This window comes from Orcinus orca, chromosome 1 (assembly GCF_937001465.1).
Source record: "Orcinus orca chromosome 1, mOrcOrc1.1, whole genome shotgun sequence".
NCBI lineage: Eukaryota > Metazoa > Chordata > Mammalia > Artiodactyla > Delphinidae > Orcinus > Orcinus orca.
Window position 1 is genome coordinate 136,759,664 of NC_064559.1, and position 18,684 is coordinate 136,778,347.

The window sequence follows — 18,684 nt, forward strand, 5'->3', positions numbered from 1 at the left end:
TGTAAAACTGGATCAGGCTTGACTTAAATAAAGACTAGGTCAGTATTTCTGGCCATAGCACCTGACTGAGAGAGGAGGTTAATTACCACTTATTATTTTATTATTTGTGCTTCTCAAACTTGACCGTACATACACATCATCCAGGGATCTTAAAATGCAGATTCTGTTTCAGTAGGTCTGGGGTGGGGCCTAAGGGTCCACATTTCTAACAAGCATTCATCTGATGCCCATGCTGCAGTCCACAGACCATACTTTGAGAGGAAAACTCTGGTAGAATCTGAGATTTCTTCCAAAGGACAGCTCTGCTCCATAGATATCTATGATCTTTTCCCCATTCTCTCCAGGGGTCATTACTAAAAATGAGGTTTATTAAAGCAGCAAGCAAGATTGGCAAGATTGCCAAGCAAACGGCTTGGCAAGATTTCAGAAAAAAACTGAGGATTGCCTGTTCCTGGTTGAAACATCTTACACCCCTTTTGGCCAGTTTTTCAGATTCTAAACTTCTCATGTTTAAAAAACTTAAGCTTTCATTTCAGAGGATGTTCAAGATCCCTCCACATGCATCACCACATGCCTGCCTGCCTCACGCCCTCTGCCTCTCTGCTTGGCTGCTAAACTCTTTTACAGGGCCCACACCACACTCTGCTTACCTCTTCCGTGATCATAATCATCCCCAGGAGCCGTCCAAGTCAGATTAATGAGACTGTCCCCTTGGATTTTTGCCTTCAGGTCAGTGATTTTACAAGGCGGAAAGAGATCAGGTATGGGAGCCTTTGGAACATCGGAGGCCACAAATGAACCTCCCGAGGACGTTCTGCTGAAACACACTTGCTTGCCTTGAAGATCATCCTTATTAATTTCAGGTCTTGGTGGATTCCATTTTACCTGACCTGCATTAAAAAATTCCTCAGTGCAAGGTAAACAACACCATGAAATGGCTATACTTCCCTCTGTTTTTTATTGTATTACCCTCTTTCTACCCTTTCCTTCTTTCCTCCCACACACAAAACTTACTCGAACCATTTGTTGTAAAGCTCCCAAATCAGGTTGCATCAGATGGAAAAAAAGCAAAGAGAGAATCACAGTTCTTTATCTCACATATATTTATTTCCTGGATATTTAGTGGAATAGCTTTCATAATTTATTTTTTGTAAATATACTTGTCCTGGAATTGTTTCTTTTCCCAACTTTTTGCTATCCTACTCTTAACCTGACACAAGGTCAGTTTAAATACTACCTCTGCTCTAAACGTTCTCAGACTTCCTCAAGCAATCTCTTCCACCTGGGTAACACTAGGGGTTTCATTGTCTTTCCTATTTATTTCTTAATCAATTATCTGGGCCTTCAAGAATTGCCTTGATTAATAATTCTGTGCATTTTTCTCTTTTTTCTCCATGTTTGTGTTTTGTCTTTCTTATTCGATTGTAGTTTCTCACAAAATGTTTTATGTTAGGGGTTCTAAAATTGTGTGCTTTTGAAAGACTTGATTTTCTCAATGAATGCATGGAAATCTAATTCATGTAGCAATCCCAATTTGCTTCACATTCTTGTTGAAAGGTTGTATAAAAATCATCCTGTAATTCTAAAAATACCCTGGCCTGCTCAATCAGTGGGATTCTCAGACTCTCTTTTCAATAAAAATATTCTGGAATACCTTAACATGGCATTACTCTGGTTTTACTTTCTCATAAACTCTTCTTCTTTAGCCCTTATAATCTTTTGTCTGTAAAGACAAATTGATCTTTATCCCCATTAACCTGGTCTTGGGCAAAGATGAAATGAATACTTTAGCAGGTTTAAGATTAATTCAATTCACCAGTAGAGAATGTCTTTCTTGGTATCAAGGCTCATCAAGGTATACGGGGAAGAGCATAGCTTCCCAGTGCCAAGTCGGGTGCTATCACTTTTAGTAATGTGGACCAATAACCTCTCTAGCCTCTGTTTCTCCATCTGTAAAATGGGATAATTAGGAGAATGAGCTATATTAATGTAAGTGTAACACTGAGCATGATGCTAGATATAGCAACTATACCCGTCTTCTCCTGACTTCTCTCCCTAACTCAACAAAAAGAGCAAAGGAGAATAAAATAAGCTGAAATATGTAAAAGAGCTTTGGAAGCAACGGTGTCTTTTAAAGCATTTTTTCCTATTATCACTTTTGCATGAGGACACACCACATGTCTCAGAATCCTCCCTTTACTGATCACACACTCAAGTAAAGAGGACAGTGTGAAGCTTCTTAGAAGAGCTTTTCTTACTACACACCAGCACTAGGACAAGACCTGTCCAGGACAGAATGCAGATTGATGGAAAACAAGTCCTGGAATCTATCAGGACTCAGTCTTGGACCTGATTCCAGCTCTAGTCCAGGACAAGTGTTCGTAACTAAGATTGGTGTGACACTGTCTGTTCCTTGGAGCATAATTTTTCCACTTGCTTACATGTGGGCTCAGTATGCTATCTGTTATTAGGTTCGTCTACTATTCTCCCTAGTCTGAGCAGAAGAGAGGAGGAAAAGGAGACAGTGGGCTTTTGGTGATACTGATGCAGATAACAAGCCCCAAATTGTTATTTTTTGATTCTGTGGAAATGCCTATATCAGTAGAAAGAGCTTTATTATGAAATGTGTTAAGATTTATTTAAAATAATAACAAACATTTATTGAACACTTCTTATTTACCAGCAATAGCTTATTAGATGTATTTTCTTGTTTATTCCTCACAACCATCCCATGAGGTAGTTACCATTATTACCTATTTTACAAGTGAGGCAAATGAAGCACAAGAGATGACCAGGGTGGTCAAAATCTACGTTCAGTCTAGTGGTTTTCAACTGGGGGCTATGTTATTACCTAGAGGACAGTGAATGATGTCTGGAGACATTTTTAATTGTCATGACTGTGGGGGCCGCTTCTGGTATCTAGTGAATAGAGGCCAGAAATGCTGCTAAACATCCTACAATGCACAGGACTGCCCTTCACAACAAAGAATTATGTGGCCAAAATGTCAATAGTTACCAAGGTTGAGAAACCCTGATTTAAGTTTGTACCATTCTCTCCACAGGTTTAGTGGTTTTCATTTGATTCCAAGCCTTTTACTCAAGCCAAGGATGTTATTATAGATGACTTACCATTCTCGATCCAGCCAGGTATGTACATGGCTCTAGTTTGCTGGGGTATCCCCTTCTGAGTGGCTGTATCGACACCTCCCAGAGCCCACACTTTTACACTGTATCTACCATTTGTATCGTAAGCTGTAAAATACCTTGAATAGACACCATCATCCTTAGTAGCATCGGCACCTTGACAGGGAAATGAAGGAATTAATGAATATCCTAAAGGTAACTGGGCATTTGTATATTTCCAACTCATACGTGGATTAAATTTTTTTAAAGCAAAGATAATCCAGTGTTATCTCCAAGAGAGTTTAGGATTTGACTATGTTAAGAATGAGGTATACTTCTTTTCCGTGTGTGTGTGTGTGTGTGTGTGTGTGTGTAATTTCATACGTGTACATCTTGTCTTCCTGAATTGTTGTCTTTTTTTTGAACTCAGAGATCAATCATGTGCCTCTGTTACAACCAACATAGCACAAGGTAACTACTCAGTACGTATCTGTTGAACTGAATTCAATTACGATATGTTACTGGTGAGAAAAAAAGTTATATGATTTTTTTTTTAATTTATGGCTTTTCACTAGGGTAGATTTAGGTGGGAAATTCATTTACAGAATTTGTTTTAATAAGGTTACTTGTTTCACAGTAGTCAAGTTCCTTCTAAAAATAAATGTAGAATTTTCTTTTTCTCTCCCTGTTTGACTTCTTAAATATAAAAATAATAGGTAGAATTTTCCCTTTGGGTGCAGGATAATATAGAATCTACATAGATATGGGGGTCACATATAACTATACTTTAATCCAACTCTGCTGCTTTTTAAATGTGAAAGCCTGTTTCTTCATCTGTAATGTAGGGATAATATCTCCAAAGTGTGTGGTGAAGATTAAAAAATGAAGATCTATCTATCTACCTATCTATCCATCTGTCTAATCTTCACACAAACTCCTAACACAAAATATCTATTAATTTTCCTTCTTCACCTTTTGGGGGGTGTGGAATACCCACTGACAACTCCCTAGAGTCTGAGACTTCGGGGCTTTACAAAAGCTAAAGGTAGTCCCTTCCTCATGTTTTCCAACAATTTGAAATATAGGAATTGTGGGGTGGCAGAAATCTCCCCCAGCCAGAATCACAGTGCTGGACTTCCTGCTTCTAACTGTCCTCACCACAACATGCCCTCCTGCTGTTCCCTGGTTGCTTCTTGGAAAAGAAAGATATGTTCTTCAAGTTCTTGGGTGGTTACCTGCTCCGTTGTCCAATAATTCCAAAGTAACTGTTTTTCCATCCACTGATTCTATCAGGGCTGTGACCTTGGCCCTGAGAATTGGCAAGCTTCCTTGGTGAATCTTTGCATAAACTACCATAGGGCTAGGGAATTTGCCTGTGTCTTTGTTCATTTTAGAGGTCACTGTAACTGGAGGCAAGGTACCACTTGATGCACGGGAGGTGACAGTCAAAGTCAGGGTTTGTGAGCTTGCTTGTAGGCTGTATTTCCAAATGCCGACCTAGCCAAAAAAAATGGAGACATTTCCACTTAATAGCTTTAAGTGACACAGACCTGACTTCAATGCCACCTATAGGAAGAGCCCATCTAATACAAGTACATTACAAGTATATCTAAGAAGATTTTTGATACTCTCTCAGCCAAGGGAAACTTTGGTATATTTGGACTAAGTACATGGTTCTATTGCCAAGAAAATCCTAGTTGGGAAAAATGAGGTCTGAAAGTTGTGTCTTTATTATAGCCTTGGTTTCTCAAGAGCAGGATCAAATCGACAGATTCCTGAGGTAGAGGAAATAGTTTTCATGATGCCAAAGCTCTAGCTGCTGTGTAATTTGAAGGTTCCTCCTTTTAGCACCTGGAGAAAATATCACCAACTTCCTTTTTCTTGACTTGCTGTCATACTGAGTGATTTCCACCGGATGGAGATTTTTCCTTGTTTTCTCTTTCATTCAATACTGGCTCTTTTTTAAGAAACCACCCTCATTTAAAAAGCTACAATTATTCTGTAAAAATTTTATATTATCTTATCAAATTGTGAGAAGGAAAAATGATGAGTCCATACCTTGGCAATGCCTGGGATTTGGAGGTAGGCCATTTTGATGTATGTGTCCACTAAAAAGCCATCTTGCTTCTTTCCACTGGGATCCCAGAGAAGGATTTGGGGAATGTCAGTTGTCCAGGTGATGAGAAACAAAGTGTCTTTCCCCACAGTACTGTCCACAATCACCGTGCCATTCAACCACTGACTGTTCTGGAGGGTTAATCCCTTGCTCTCAAGCTGTTAAGAAAAACAGCTCTTTACTTTCTGGAGAATACAGCTCCCATCACATAGTCTCTTCCATTCTGTCTCCAACTCTCAGTTATCCCATTAAAAAGCCTTCAGTGATGCCTGAGTCCTTGGTTTGATATTTAGGACCTATTATGATCCAATTCTAAATTACTTTTCCAGCCTTAGCTTCCATAATGTTGATTCCTACACCCAAACCAGACCACTTCCCCGTATGATCCTCATGAATCCCTGACTCTCTGACTATCATACTCTCTGCTTTTCCTGGAAGTCTGTACATTCATGTCCATTTGTCTAAGCCTTACCTACCCTTCAAAATTCAATTCAAAAGTCACTTTCTCCATGAAGCTTTCTCTGATGTCCATCTCACTTACTGTGGAGAATAATCTCTCCCTCCCTTGATCTCCCATAGACTCTTATTTCTATCAATCCTTTGATCTCCTCACATTGTGTTTTGCTTTATACCTACTGGTGTACACAGCTCATCTCACTACTAGACTATAAACCCTTAAGGAGACTAACTAGGACTTATTTTCCCCACATATGGATTGTTTGAATTGCAATTAACTAATTTGTGAGCCAATTATTACTGCAGTCCTTGTGAAGATAAATGAAATAAATCAATGGCCAAGGCTGATTCGTTGTCTGAAGTAGAATGAAGGAGCTGTGGAGCAGGGGTTGAGGTGGGGTAGGGCTAACCAGACTTTGTAGAAATGTGATTTTTGAGGATTATCTCCTAGATAATTATTTATGGTCCTTAAATTGATATCCATTAGAAGATAGGGTGGCCTGGTAATGGAGCCAGACTTTCTAGTTTTGTATGTAGATTATGATCTGGGATATGAAGAAAGCTAGGGGCCCTTAGATATGATTCTTATGGCAGGTGGGTAAATGAGTCCTACTCATGTCTCTATCTTTCTCCCTTTTTGGTTTCTTAAATATAAAAATAATGGGCAGAAACTGCCTGGCTGTAAACTTGCCCTTTCATCACTTTAATTATTTTTCTAAGACACATTCCTCCCACATCCAAACCGGGCTCTTGGGTTTAATATTCTAAATCTGAACTAGGATAACCCAAATGAGTATAATTGCTGTATTCTTTGACTGAATAAATGCTACATCGATAGACTAGAAAGGCTATTATTTTGAAATCTGTCATTATTTGGCTTTTTAAATTTTTTTTATTGGAGTATAGTTGATTTACAATGTTGTGTTAGTTTCAGGTGTACAGCAAAGTGAATCAGTTATACATATACATATATCCACTCTTTTTTAGATTCTCTTCCCATATAGGCCATTAAAGAGTACTGAGTAGAGTTCCCTGTGCTATATATTAGGTCATTGTTTGGCTTTGACACTACATTATTCCTTTAATTTTATTCACAATAAAAGTTACAACTCACACAAGTGTGGTGCTGATTGTTCACTCTCTCTAGTTTAAAGATTCATGTGAATAACTTTTACAACTATTAGAGAAGAGCATTTAAAAATATATTTGTCCTTTTTTTATTGTCCCAAGACTTTTGAAAGAAAATTTGGTTTTCTTGAAATTTTAGAAGCAGAAGGGCCCGTAGAAGTTTTCTGGTTCATCTCTGGCTGAGAAGCTGAAGCTCAGAGAAGTAAAGTTCTTTGCCCATGGTCACAGTTAATGGCAGACCCATGAACAGGATCCAGGTGTCTGGACTGACAACATGGGCTTTTCACAGTACAAATCACTTTCCATTCATTATATGAAAATCTTGGCAAATATCAGGGATTTGAGGTAATGGAAAAATAGACCAAGTAATCCCTGCACATTTGTCCCAGAAAATTTATACTGAGATGATCTACTCTGAAGAAAATTCTGAGCCAATTATATTGCTATGGGTGCTTGTTAACAGATGTTAAAAAAGAATTCCTGGACCCACTATATTTTATGTTGATGGTTTCTAAGAGGAAGTCACTTAGTATTGTTTCCAAACAAGAAACACTAATTGCCTTGTTTAAATGAATAGTGTTGTATTTTAGGAATAATGTCTAATATCAGGCTGAAACGTCTATTTTAATTTTAATTCATTACTAGAAGAATGTAGAACTTAAAACTTTTAACCATTAAACTCCCCGTCTTGGCTATGGTTATTTATAAACATGAAAAACCAAGGAGGAAGAACTCTGACCTGGATGGAACGCTGGGAGACAGCTCCGTTTCCTGATGAAAGGGCCCCAAAAGCATCCATGAGGCCATTGTTCTGAACCTGATCTGAAGCATATGTCTGTAAACCTCCTAAAATGCAATCACATTATCAGAAGTTATTTTCTAGAAAGCAAGTATTTGCAACATTTTAGATATTGTTAAGATAACAAAATACATATTATATACTGTGTTATTAAAGTACTAATAGATTAATGTTAAATAGGTGTCCAGATTAACTCAGAAGCTGATACTAACTTTTTAATCCTATTAAATAATAGCTTCAGCAACATAGTCATTTGGCCACTTCAGCTCTCTGCAAAGCAGTCAAGAATCTCCGACAGACCAAAACTAGTAATATAAATCTGGTGTTTTAAAGGTCATGCACTTTCATATGAGTCATTAAGCCTTACTGCAAGTGTATTGATTTATTCTTATTTTAGACATAATCTTAGCAAGCTTGACTTTCAAGTTTTCTCCTAAATCAGAAAAGATGTGTATGTTACAACAGTAAGAAATAACAACTGACAGGGGACAGTTATAGAAAAGTATTATGTATAGTAAACAGGAGATGATATACCAGACCATGTAGTCTTGAGCTATTTAGAATAGATGTAACTGAGATAGTTGATGAGAAAGCACTTTAAAACTGTTAATGACATCCAAAATCTAAGAGTATTTTGGTCATCCTACTGGTACTTCACCCAGATCCCCTTTTCTAGGCTACTGCATCTCTCCCCAGCTGCTCTAAGTGTTAGATTAATGGCATATAGCTGCCTCCTATTCAAGAAAATGTCTTTACCTAATGGGGCCACCCTAGCTAAAGACATAACATGCCCCCTTACCCCTGCTCTGCCCTGACAGTCTATAACCACTGACTGATGGACACAGTGGTACAAAAGGTCAGCCTTCTCTTTCAATATTGTACCAAATCTGTGATGCAATTCCAGATCCAGAGCCCCCTGTGGCACCAGGCTTCAGCTAGCCTCTAATTTCACATCTGTGCTTAGCTTCTTCCCCTGCCTGATCTTACTCCCTACTCTCCCTTTCTCCTGAGACCTCTCCCTCTATAAATCACATGCACTTAAATCCTTTTCTCAGGCTCTGCTTCTAGGAAACCCAGCCTAAGACAGGTAGTATTAGGAGCAAAGAGTCCTGTCACTTTATCTGGCTTAGATGGCAACTCAGCATAATAATTGATATCCATAATGCTGGCTCTAAGTTAAAAAAATTTAAAAAAATATTAAAACCTACTCTGCTGAAGAAGCCAGGTTCAGATGGGATATATTTTAACTGTATGTGTATGGAAGGTAGAAGCACAATATATGAATGTTTTACAAAGAAACTGCATTATATTCTATATTTTCAGAGTGACCTTCTGTTTGGTTCAGCAGGCCCTTTGCCCTTCCCCTGCTATTTCTTGTTCAAGCCCCAATTCAGATGTCACCTTCCTGTACACTCCTTCTTCCCCAGATAAAGTCTAGGCTCCCTTCTTTGTACTCATTGTACCCTCTATTACTAATAGAGCACTTGTATCATAGTATTATATAGTTAGTGGCTTGTCGTCTGTGTCCCCTGGTCTCTTGGCCAGCTGCCAACTGGAAGTGAGTGGTTCCTGGCTAACTGATTAGATTCTTTCCAGTCCTTATAAAGTGTCTGGGAAGAGAGTCCCAAGTTCTCCCTAGAGTGCTGTGCTGGTCCCATGTTCTCCAGACTGCCCTAATCCTAGAACCAAGGCTTTAAAATAAATGAGTGGCGTCAGTTCTAAAAGTCATTTGGGGTAAGAGCAGCTAGTTAGTCGATAAGATAACCCCATCTGTCCCTATCCCACCCTTCCCCTACTCCCCAGAGCACTGGAGCTCACAGTCCAGTGGAAGAGAAAATACAGTAGGACTTAGCAGGTCATCCTTCACCTGTCATTTTAGACAGCTCCTCTAGTTCCCGTGCTGCAGACGGCCCTAGGGCGACTGTATGGATGATGACTCCACTTTGCTTCACTTCATTAAAGCATGAGCTTATAGTGCTGTCCTCCCCATCGGTCAGTAACACAATTTCAGATCCATCTGTTGGGTATTTCTTCCTAATCACCTAAGGACATAATTCAGGCATGAGTTGTCATACTCAGGGTAGCCAAAGTGTTTGGGAAAACTGCAGTTAAAGGGAATGAGAAGAGAAATTCCAGAGGGGATAAACAAAAGTGTCTAGGAATGGTCAAATATCTCTCTGTCTTGCAATGATACAAGACCATGGAACTTGACAATGGTCTTTTCTCTTGGTTAGCCTGTTGCAGAGAAGACTCAATAAGGTGGGATGCAGGGCAGTTCCAGGGATGGACAGCACTAAGCAGAAAAGAAGGTTTTTCTAGTTTCTTTCACATGATCTCTCCTTGACAGGCTTTCAGAGGTTCCCAGATGCCTTCAGAAATTACCCTCATTTAATGGGGATAATACTGAGGACTAATATATTACTATAATAATATTAGACTCGGGGCAGATTTTAGCTTGTATGATATTCACCAGTCTTACCATAAGCTGTTTATGGCTGGCCTTGGTTCTGATTGGTCAGTCCCCAGGTCACATGAGTTATTAAAAATGTTAATATCCCCTCTGATTAAAGCAAAACATTTTGTTCCTATTAATCCCCAGTTCCTAGTTGTCCTATGACATGTATGTCTCAACTGTTCCTGGGAGACACAGGTTATAGCTTTTTACATGGTATAGAGAGCATATGCCTTATGCCAATGTTGGATAAGATTATGATAGAAGGAAAATTAGATAAAATAATAATGTTTATGAAGAGGAAGGCAAGAGTTCACTATTCCCTTAAAAAGAGTGGAAGGGAGACCCAGAAGTAGAGGAAACAAGTAATCAAACCTAAGTAACTCCTCTCTCTGGACCAGACTCTCAGGAAGGGAAGGCTCTCTTAAGTAGGTTGAAAGGGGAGATGAGATCAGAGGAGACTTCCACCCCACTTCTTTTAAGAGGGGGCTGCCCCACAAGGGAAGAGAGCAGAACTGTGATTGCTGCCGTGTGAAGAATTCTGGAGCCCAGGAGCCTGTCAGCTGTGGCTGTAGCCTCAGTCTGACCAAGCTGCAGGGCCTGAGAGGCCAGAGAAAGAGCTCAATTTGGATTCCCTTGTCCCATTCCCCATCACTGCTATGTGTCATGGAAAACATGCAGAAGTCTCCATGTGTCCATAGGGGAAATGGACGGCAGCTGACTTGAGAGTTGGCAGGCAAGAAGACAGTTTATCTTGCCATAGAGGCTGAGGGGTGTACAGCCTCCCAAGGGCTGGATGCAGGACATGGGGGTGCTCAGGGATCTGCTCCAACAGTGAGAGCCAGAGTGTGGTGAGTCAGCTGGGGAAGACCAATGGGCCGTGATCAAGCTAAGAAAACAAGCAAAGCCCAGTGGCCACAGCTCAACTGATACCACTGACAGACCTGACCAGGGTCCTGCCCCAGGGACTAGTGGGGAAATTGAGACAGTGCAGGATCCAAGGCCCTTTACCTCGTCACCCTGAAGCCACACACAATCTCCTCCCACCCCATACCCGTGCTCTGCTGGGCATGAGGAGCATCTAATTTCCAATTGTGTTCCTCACATACTCTCTCACAGCATCGGAGTGGAAAATACAGAACCAGAAGTTCCCTCTTCACCACCAGGCCATCTGGCATTAGTCATTTCCCCTCAGGTTTTGTATAGCAGGAGTTTAGTACAACATGTCAGTTTCCCTCCCTTACTTGCTCCTTTAATCAAAGCATGGGTGAGTGGCAGAAGCAAGAGAACCCAAGTGCACACAGGCGTCTGGAGAAGGGTTTTGCAGCTGGCTGCGTACACAATAAAAACCACTTTTAGGGAACTGACCTTCAGAGTGGAATAAAAGGGCCAGAGGGACAGACTGCGTAAGCGAATGGTTGAGTCCGCTGTCAACATGAAACAGTGTGAGCTGAAAACTAAATGTTCCTGCTGCTGCTTGGAAATCGGGAACAGCCCCACTGATGTGTTATGCCCCAAGCAGACAGAGGGCAGAGTTTCCCAAGACACTGCCTAGATTCTGAGACCTTAGACCAGCCACCTTCCTTCAGCCTCTTATTCTTTATTTCATGGACCTAAATAGCCTCTAAATAAATATAGAATATTCTATTCTATATTTGGAGCATTTAAGCATCAGGTGTAATCAAATAACTCAATTTAATTTTTTTTATTGAGAACCTCCTATAGAAAAGATATTGTGCCAGCAGCCTGGGAAGTTAAAAGATAATTCCTATCTCTGAAGAAGTTTTGTTTGAGCAAAGAACATGACAGGAAATAAGACAGAAGAGTCAAAAGTCGTAAGAGATGTTTAAGAAAAATAGAAAAATGTTCATAGGATTCAGAAGGAGAAACTCTATACAGTTGAAACGATCAGGAAAGATGTCAAGAAGTAGTAGTGTCTATGATGATGTGTGAAGAATGAGTGTGATTTGAGGTACAAAGGAGGGAGGAGAAATTACTCTAGATGGGGAGCTGGCCCGGCAAAGGTGTGGAAGCTGACTGGCAAGGGCAGGGGATCTAATTTGCTTAAACATAGAATACCTGGGAGAGACTCCTGAGTACTTGAGCCTGGAAAGGTAGGTAGGGGCTATATTATAAAAGAACTTAGAGAAATTTTACTTAGTTTTGTTGAAAATGGGGAGAGATTGATGTCTAAGTAGAGGGATGACATGATTGGATGATCAGATGGGATCTTTGGATACACCCCCAATACAATTAGAGTTACAGTTCCTAAGCCCTCCTATTTCAATAAATAAACCTCTTTTTTTTCCCAAAAAGGAGGTCCTATATACCCAGAAGTTTGGAATGTTAATCTACCTCAATATTTAACCATAACTCAGAGTTCACTTTTTTCTTCATAGAAGATAACCTCTTAGATCCCTGTGTACCTTTCTTCATAGCAGTCATTAGTGTATGATTATACACTTATTTATGTGACTATGTAGTTAATGAACCTCCCCCCACTAAGATTATAAGCTCCACGACAACAGGTGTGGTATGTTTGGCCCTCGTGGTATTCTTAATTCATATCACAGTGCCCGACATGTAGAAGTAACACCACGAATCTTTCAAATACATGCAGAAAAGCATGAATGCACAGATGCAGAAAAACACAAAAGCATGAATGAATTAGTTAACAATAGCTTTGGGGGCCTATGTTGTTGCATCATTTGAACCATTGCTCTGCAATTGGTTGTCTAATTCAACTAGACACTAGGCATGCATGGAAACACTGGAAAGGGGAATTTCTTAGGAGACATAAATTGTAAACATTGGCAAACTATGATAGGGCAACTTGTCTCACAGTAAATGCTGATTGAATCCCAGAGCAGATGGACGTTCCTCCTGATGCCACTGTGGGTAAGCTTCTGGCAAGTGTGTCTCTTTCAGTGGCACTGTTTATCTGTACAAGTTCACTTTTTACATAGGCAGCACTGTCAAATGTCACCATCCCAACCCAGGACCCTTGCTCAACCGTCTGCAGAAGGAAAAGTTTGCCTGCTTGATTCAGTCGTTTAAGGCGGTCACCAGTCTGAATGGAGAAACAGAAGAAAAGCAGTCAGGTTGGGTTTAGATGGGCAGACTAAAAACAGAACAGGCTAGAGGGAATTTGGAAATGGCTGCCTCAATGTAGAGTAAATGACAGTAAGCTTACTCAAGGTATATCCTTCTATGGAGGAACATTTCTCCTTTATATTTAGTAGTATCTTTGGATAGGATTATTTTGTATAAATAGCCCTAAAAGATAAAGCCGGATTTGGCTTTAGTTTAATCATTAGTTCAATACTCTAGTAATAGTTCTATAAACATACATACAGTCCGTGAAACATAAAAAATGTTAATTCTATATAATTCATCAGATCTTTGCTCACAAATTGAAGGCTAATTTAATTTGGCAAATGAGACATTTGATGCTGAATTTTTGTTGAATAAAGTTGAGGTGGTGGGCAATTCTGATGGAAATGTTATTCCTGTAACTGTTCTGACCCTTGGGGTTGTGTTTATTCCCAGCCAGCTCCAAATTGTGGTCCAGATCATATCATATACAAATTTGAGACTACCATCCAGAAGACCAAGACTCAATCAACGTACCGTCATGCTTCCAGACTTATCAAGGACTAAACACACAATTCTTTGTCTGATCTGCAACAATGAGAAGGTGGGCTTCGGTGGCTGTGTTGTCATAGGAGTGGTTTTCTTAAAGTCCTCCGAACCTTGGATCACTTCCCATGTGCTTCGGAGATTGCATTTTTTGTTTTGCTCGTTTGGGGCTTCTTTATTGTGGTTTTTTTCTGTACAGAATTCAACCACCTGAAATTGTCAATAAAATGATATAGATAACAGTAAACTACTTGTTAAAATATTTAATAATTTGATTAAAATATTTTAAATGCAGATTTACATTTATGTGCCCTCCTCCCCAGACTGCCTTGTAACCCCATAACCTTGGCTCAATCCCACAATCACTGCAGAGCACTGCTGGGGAAAATCATAGAGATAATTCAGAGTTTCTATCTCAAAACAAGTCTTTGACCTCAGTGGACTTTTAGTGCTCCTCAGCAATCATCTATTTACCTGCTGTTGGCTTCCCTCCTACTTCTCAAATTTGCCATTTCAAGCAATTGCCACTATCTTTAAGCCACCTACATCTCAACATTTCTCTCCTGGTACCATTTTCTCTCTCCATCCTTTTACTTCCTGCTCACTTCCTTACTTCCCACTGACTTACAAACACCTTGCGTTCTAACTTTCAACACCCAACATTCCAGCTCTCTCCAAAATCCACTTGGATGTCCCATAGGATCCTTAAACTTCAGGTTTTCGTAATTGAACTCATCACCTTTCCTCTGACTCTGCTCCTCCCCATCACCAAGTATTTCCTAACTTGGTGTCACCACTATCTATTCAGTCACCTAAATAGGAAACTGAGAGTTTTCCTACCTTCTTCCCTCTATGAAATAAGAAGATCAATACAATTCTCTCTCTCTCTCCAGTTCATCATCTTTTCTCCTTTACCAATGGAATCTCCATCATTCAAGCCCTCATCGTCCCTCCCTCAGACTATCTGACCTTTCCATCTTGCTCCCTCTTTAATTGGTCCACTCCACAGCTGCCAGGTACATATTCCTTCTTATTCCTGTACTTAAGGTCCTTCTGTGGCTCATCATTGCTCACACACTACAATCCAGACTACTTCACATAGCTAATAGCAATCTCCATGATTTGGATTTTCACTTCACTCACGATCTTTGCTCTGGCCACGCATTCCAAGTCTCTAATTTCCCCCACTGTAGCCTATAAGTGCTCAAACTTGCCAGACTGTTTTATATCTCTGTGTCTTTGCTCATGATTCCCACTTTGTCAAGGAGTTCTTCCTCTGTCTTCTGCATTGTGAACTCTACCTTCATGTTTCAGCCAAAAGGTTATTTTCAAAATGTTCTCCCATTTCATACCCTTCCCCTAAAGAATTTCCACTCAACCTTGTGGCCTCACAGTACCCTATAAGAAATTTCAATAAGGCTCCTTTAACATTGTAGTGCACTTATTGGGATGAAAATCCATCTGTGACAGAACCCTGTCTCATTAAATTTGCTTCCTCAAAACTTAGCCCTATGTCTGATACACAAAAAAAGCTCAATATGTTTGTTGTTTTTTTAGTAACCTTTACCAATCTGTATGTCAGTGTTTTTTAAATCTAGAAAATGGCAGTAGTTGTTATGCAAGAATTATATGAGAACGTATGCAATAAGGATAATACTAACTAAATGATAGTGTCTTCCCCCTTTTTAAGTTTATATCCCTAGCATTTGGGAGATTTAAAAAAGAGGCACAGTATACAAAGAAGGTATAACCTAGTTTCTCCACTCAGTGATTTTACAGTATTATCATTCAATTAAAAATCCTAAATATCTGGGAGTCAAGTAATTCAGAAAGTAATCATTAGCTGTAAAACACTTATTTTTCTCTTTATTTGCATTTTTCAGATTGTTTTGGTAGTGTTTCCGTATTATCATTATAGCTACTTTTTAGGAAGGGAACCTGGAAAACTTTTGTGTAAACCCCGAGCAGAGGCTCCCAAACCTGACTGTGCATCAAATTTAACTGTGGTTAATTTAAAACAATCTCAGAGAGACCTTCAAGATGGCGGAGGATTAAGACGTGGAGATCACCTTCCTCCCCACAAATACATCAGAAATACATCTACATGTGGAACAACTCCTACAGAACACCTACTGAACGCTGGCAGAAGACAGACTTCCCAAAAGGCAAGAAACTCCTCACGTACCTGGGTAGGGCAAAGCAAACAAACAAACAAACAAAAAACCCAGAGATAACAGAATAGGGACAGGACCTACACCTCTGGGAGGGAGCTGTGAAGGAGGAAAATTTTCCACACACCAGGAAGGCCCCTAGTGGGCAGAGACTGCGGGTGGCGGAGGGGGAAGCTTCAGTGCTACGGAGGAGAGCGCAGCAACAGGGGTGCGGAGGGCAAAGCACAGAGGATCGGTGCCGACCAGCACTCACCAGCCCGAGAGGCTTGTCTGCTCACCCGCCGGGGCAGGTGAGGGCTGGGAGCTGAGGCTCCAGCTTCAGCTAACCAGGAGGGAATCCAGGAAAAACTTTGGACCTGCCTAAGAGGCAAGAGACCATTGCTTCAGGGTGTGCAAGGAGAGGGGATTCAGAGCACCACCTAAACGAGCTCCAGAGACGGGCGCAAGCCACGGCTATCAGCGCGGACCCCAGAGACAAACATGAAATGCTAAGGCTGCTACTACAGACATCAAGAAGCCTGTGTGCAAGCACAGGTCACTATCCACACCTCCCCTTCCGGGAGGCTGTGCAGCCTACCACTGCCAGGGTCCTATGATCCAGGGACAACTTCCCCAGGAGAACACATGGCATGCCTCAGGCTGTTGCAACATCATGCTGGCCTCTGCTGCAGCAGTCTTGCGCTGCATTCCGTACCCCTACCCCCTACCCCCCCCCCCCCCGCCTGAGTGAGCCAGAGCCCCCTAATCAGCCACTACTTTAACCCTCTCCTGTCCGGGCGAAGAACAGATGTCCTCAGCGACCTACACACAGAGGCAGGGCCAAAACCAAAGCTGAACCCCAGGAGCTCTGCAAACAAAGAAGAGAAAGGGAAAATTATCCCAGCAGCCTCAGGAGCAGCGGATTAAATCTCCACAATCAACTTGATGTACCCTGCATCTCTGGAATAACTGAATAAAAAACAAATCATTCCAAAATTGAGGCAGTGGACTTTGGGAGCAACTGTAGATTTGGGGTTTGCTTCTGCATCTAATTTGTTTCTGGTTTTATGTTTATCTTAGTTTAGTATTTATAGTTTATTATCATTGGTAGGTTTGTTTGATTTGGTTGCTCTCTTCCTTTTTTTTTTAATATATATAGATATTTTCTTTTTCTCTTTTGCTGAGTGTGTATGTGTATGCTTCTTTCTGTGATTTTGTCTGTATAGCTTTGCTTTTACCATTTGTTCTAGGGTTCTCTCTGTCTATTTTTTGTTTGTTTTTGTATAGTTTTTAGCACTTGTTGTCATTGATGGATTTGTTTTTTGGTTTGGTGGCTCTCTTCTTTCATTCTTTTTTTACATTTTTAAATTTCTTTATTTTTCATAATTTTTTATTTTAATAACTTTATTTTACTTATTTCTCTTTTTTTCTTTTTTTTCTTTCTTTTTTTCTCCCTTTTCTTCTGAGCCATGCGGCTCACAGGGGCTTGGTGCTCTGGCTGGGTGTCAGGCACGTGTCTGTGAGGTGGCAGAGCCGAATTCAGAACATTTGTCCACCAGAGACCTCCTGGCTCCATGTAACATCAAACTGCGAAAGCACTCCCAGAGATCTCCATCTCAATGCTAAGACCCAGCTCCACTCAACGACCAGCAAACTACAGTGCTGGACACCCTATGCCAAACAACTAGCAAGACAGGAACACACCCCCACCCATTAGCAGACAGGCTGCCTAAAATTATAATAAGGTCACAGACACCCCAAAACACACCACAGGATGTGGTCCGACCCACCAGCAAGACAAGATCCAGCCTTATCCACCAGAACACAGGCACTAGTCCCCTCCACCAGGAAGCATATACAGCCCACTGAACCAACCTTAGCCACTGGGGGGCAAACACCAAAAACACCAGGAACTACGAACCTACAGACTGAAGAAAGGAGAACCCAAACACAGTAACTTAAGCAAAATGAGAAGACAAAAAACACACAGCAGATGAAGGAGCAAGGTAAAAATTCACAAGACCAAACAAATGAAGAGGAAATAGGCAGTCTACCTGAAAAAGAATTCAGAGTAATGATAGTAAAGATGATCCAAAATCTTGGAAACAGAATGGAGAAAATACAAGAAACATTTAACAAGGACCTAGAAGAACTAAACAGCAAACAAACAATGATGAACAACACAATAAATGAAATTAAAAATTCTCTAGAAGGAATCAATAGCAGAATAACTGAGACAGAGGAACAGATAAGTGACCTGGAGGATAAAATAGAATAAAGAAAGAACAGAGCAGAAAAAAGAAAAAAGAATGAAAAGAACTGAGGACAGTCTCAGAGACCTCTGGCACAACATTAAACACACCAACATTCAAATTATAGGGGTCCCAGAAGAAGAAGAGGAAAAGAAAGGGACTGAGAAAATATTTGAAGAGATTATAGTTGAAAACTTCCCTAATATGGGAAAGGAAATAGTCAATCAAGTCCAGAAAATGCAGAAAATCCATACAGGATAAATCCAAGGAGAAACACACCAAGACACATATTAATCAAACTACAAAAAATTAAATACAAAGAAAACATATCAAAAGTAGCAAGGGAAAAACAATGAATAACATACAAGGGAATCCCCATAAGGTTAACAGCTGATCTTTAGCAGAAACTTCAAGCCAGAAAGGAGTGGCAGGACCTATTTAAAGTGATGAAATGGAAAATCCTACAACCAAGATTACTCTATCCAGCAAGGATCTCATTCAGATTTGATGGAGAAATTTAATCTTTACAGACAAGCAAAAGGTAAGAGAATTCAGCACCACCAAATGAG

General features: G+C 40.4%; 1 protein-coding gene and 1 long non-coding RNA gene across 3 annotated transcripts in view; one reads left to right on the forward strand and one right to left on the reverse strand.

Annotated features, from left to right (window-relative positions):
- Nucleotides 1-18,684, reverse strand: part of CLCA1 (chloride channel accessory 1) — a 41,649-nt gene that overhangs the window by 699 nt on the left and 22,266 nt on the right. For both annotated transcript variants that reach the window (XM_004262984.4, XM_049708086.1), the window contains 8 exons: nt 13,705-13,923; nt 12,917-13,144; nt 9,490-9,664; nt 7,563-7,669; nt 5,182-5,397; nt 4,359-4,620; nt 3,130-3,300; nt 651-890 (listed from right to left, as the gene is read on the reverse strand). In XM_004262984.4, the coding sequence (XP_004263032.2) occupies nt 651-890; nt 3,130-3,300; nt 4,359-4,620; nt 5,182-5,397; nt 7,563-7,669; nt 9,490-9,664; nt 12,917-13,144; nt 13,705-13,923 (1,618 nt within the window). The remainder of the gene's footprint in view (nt 1-650; nt 891-3,129; nt 3,301-4,358; nt 4,621-5,181; nt 5,398-7,562; nt 7,670-9,489; nt 9,665-12,916; nt 13,145-13,704; nt 13,924-18,684) is intronic.
- LOC117202220 (uncharacterized) lies at nt 780-13,960 on the forward strand. The gene is made up of 3 exons (XR_004484432.2): nt 780-917; nt 3,063-3,147; nt 13,624-13,960. It is a non-coding gene; the product is annotated as an uncharacterized LOC117202220 (long non-coding RNA).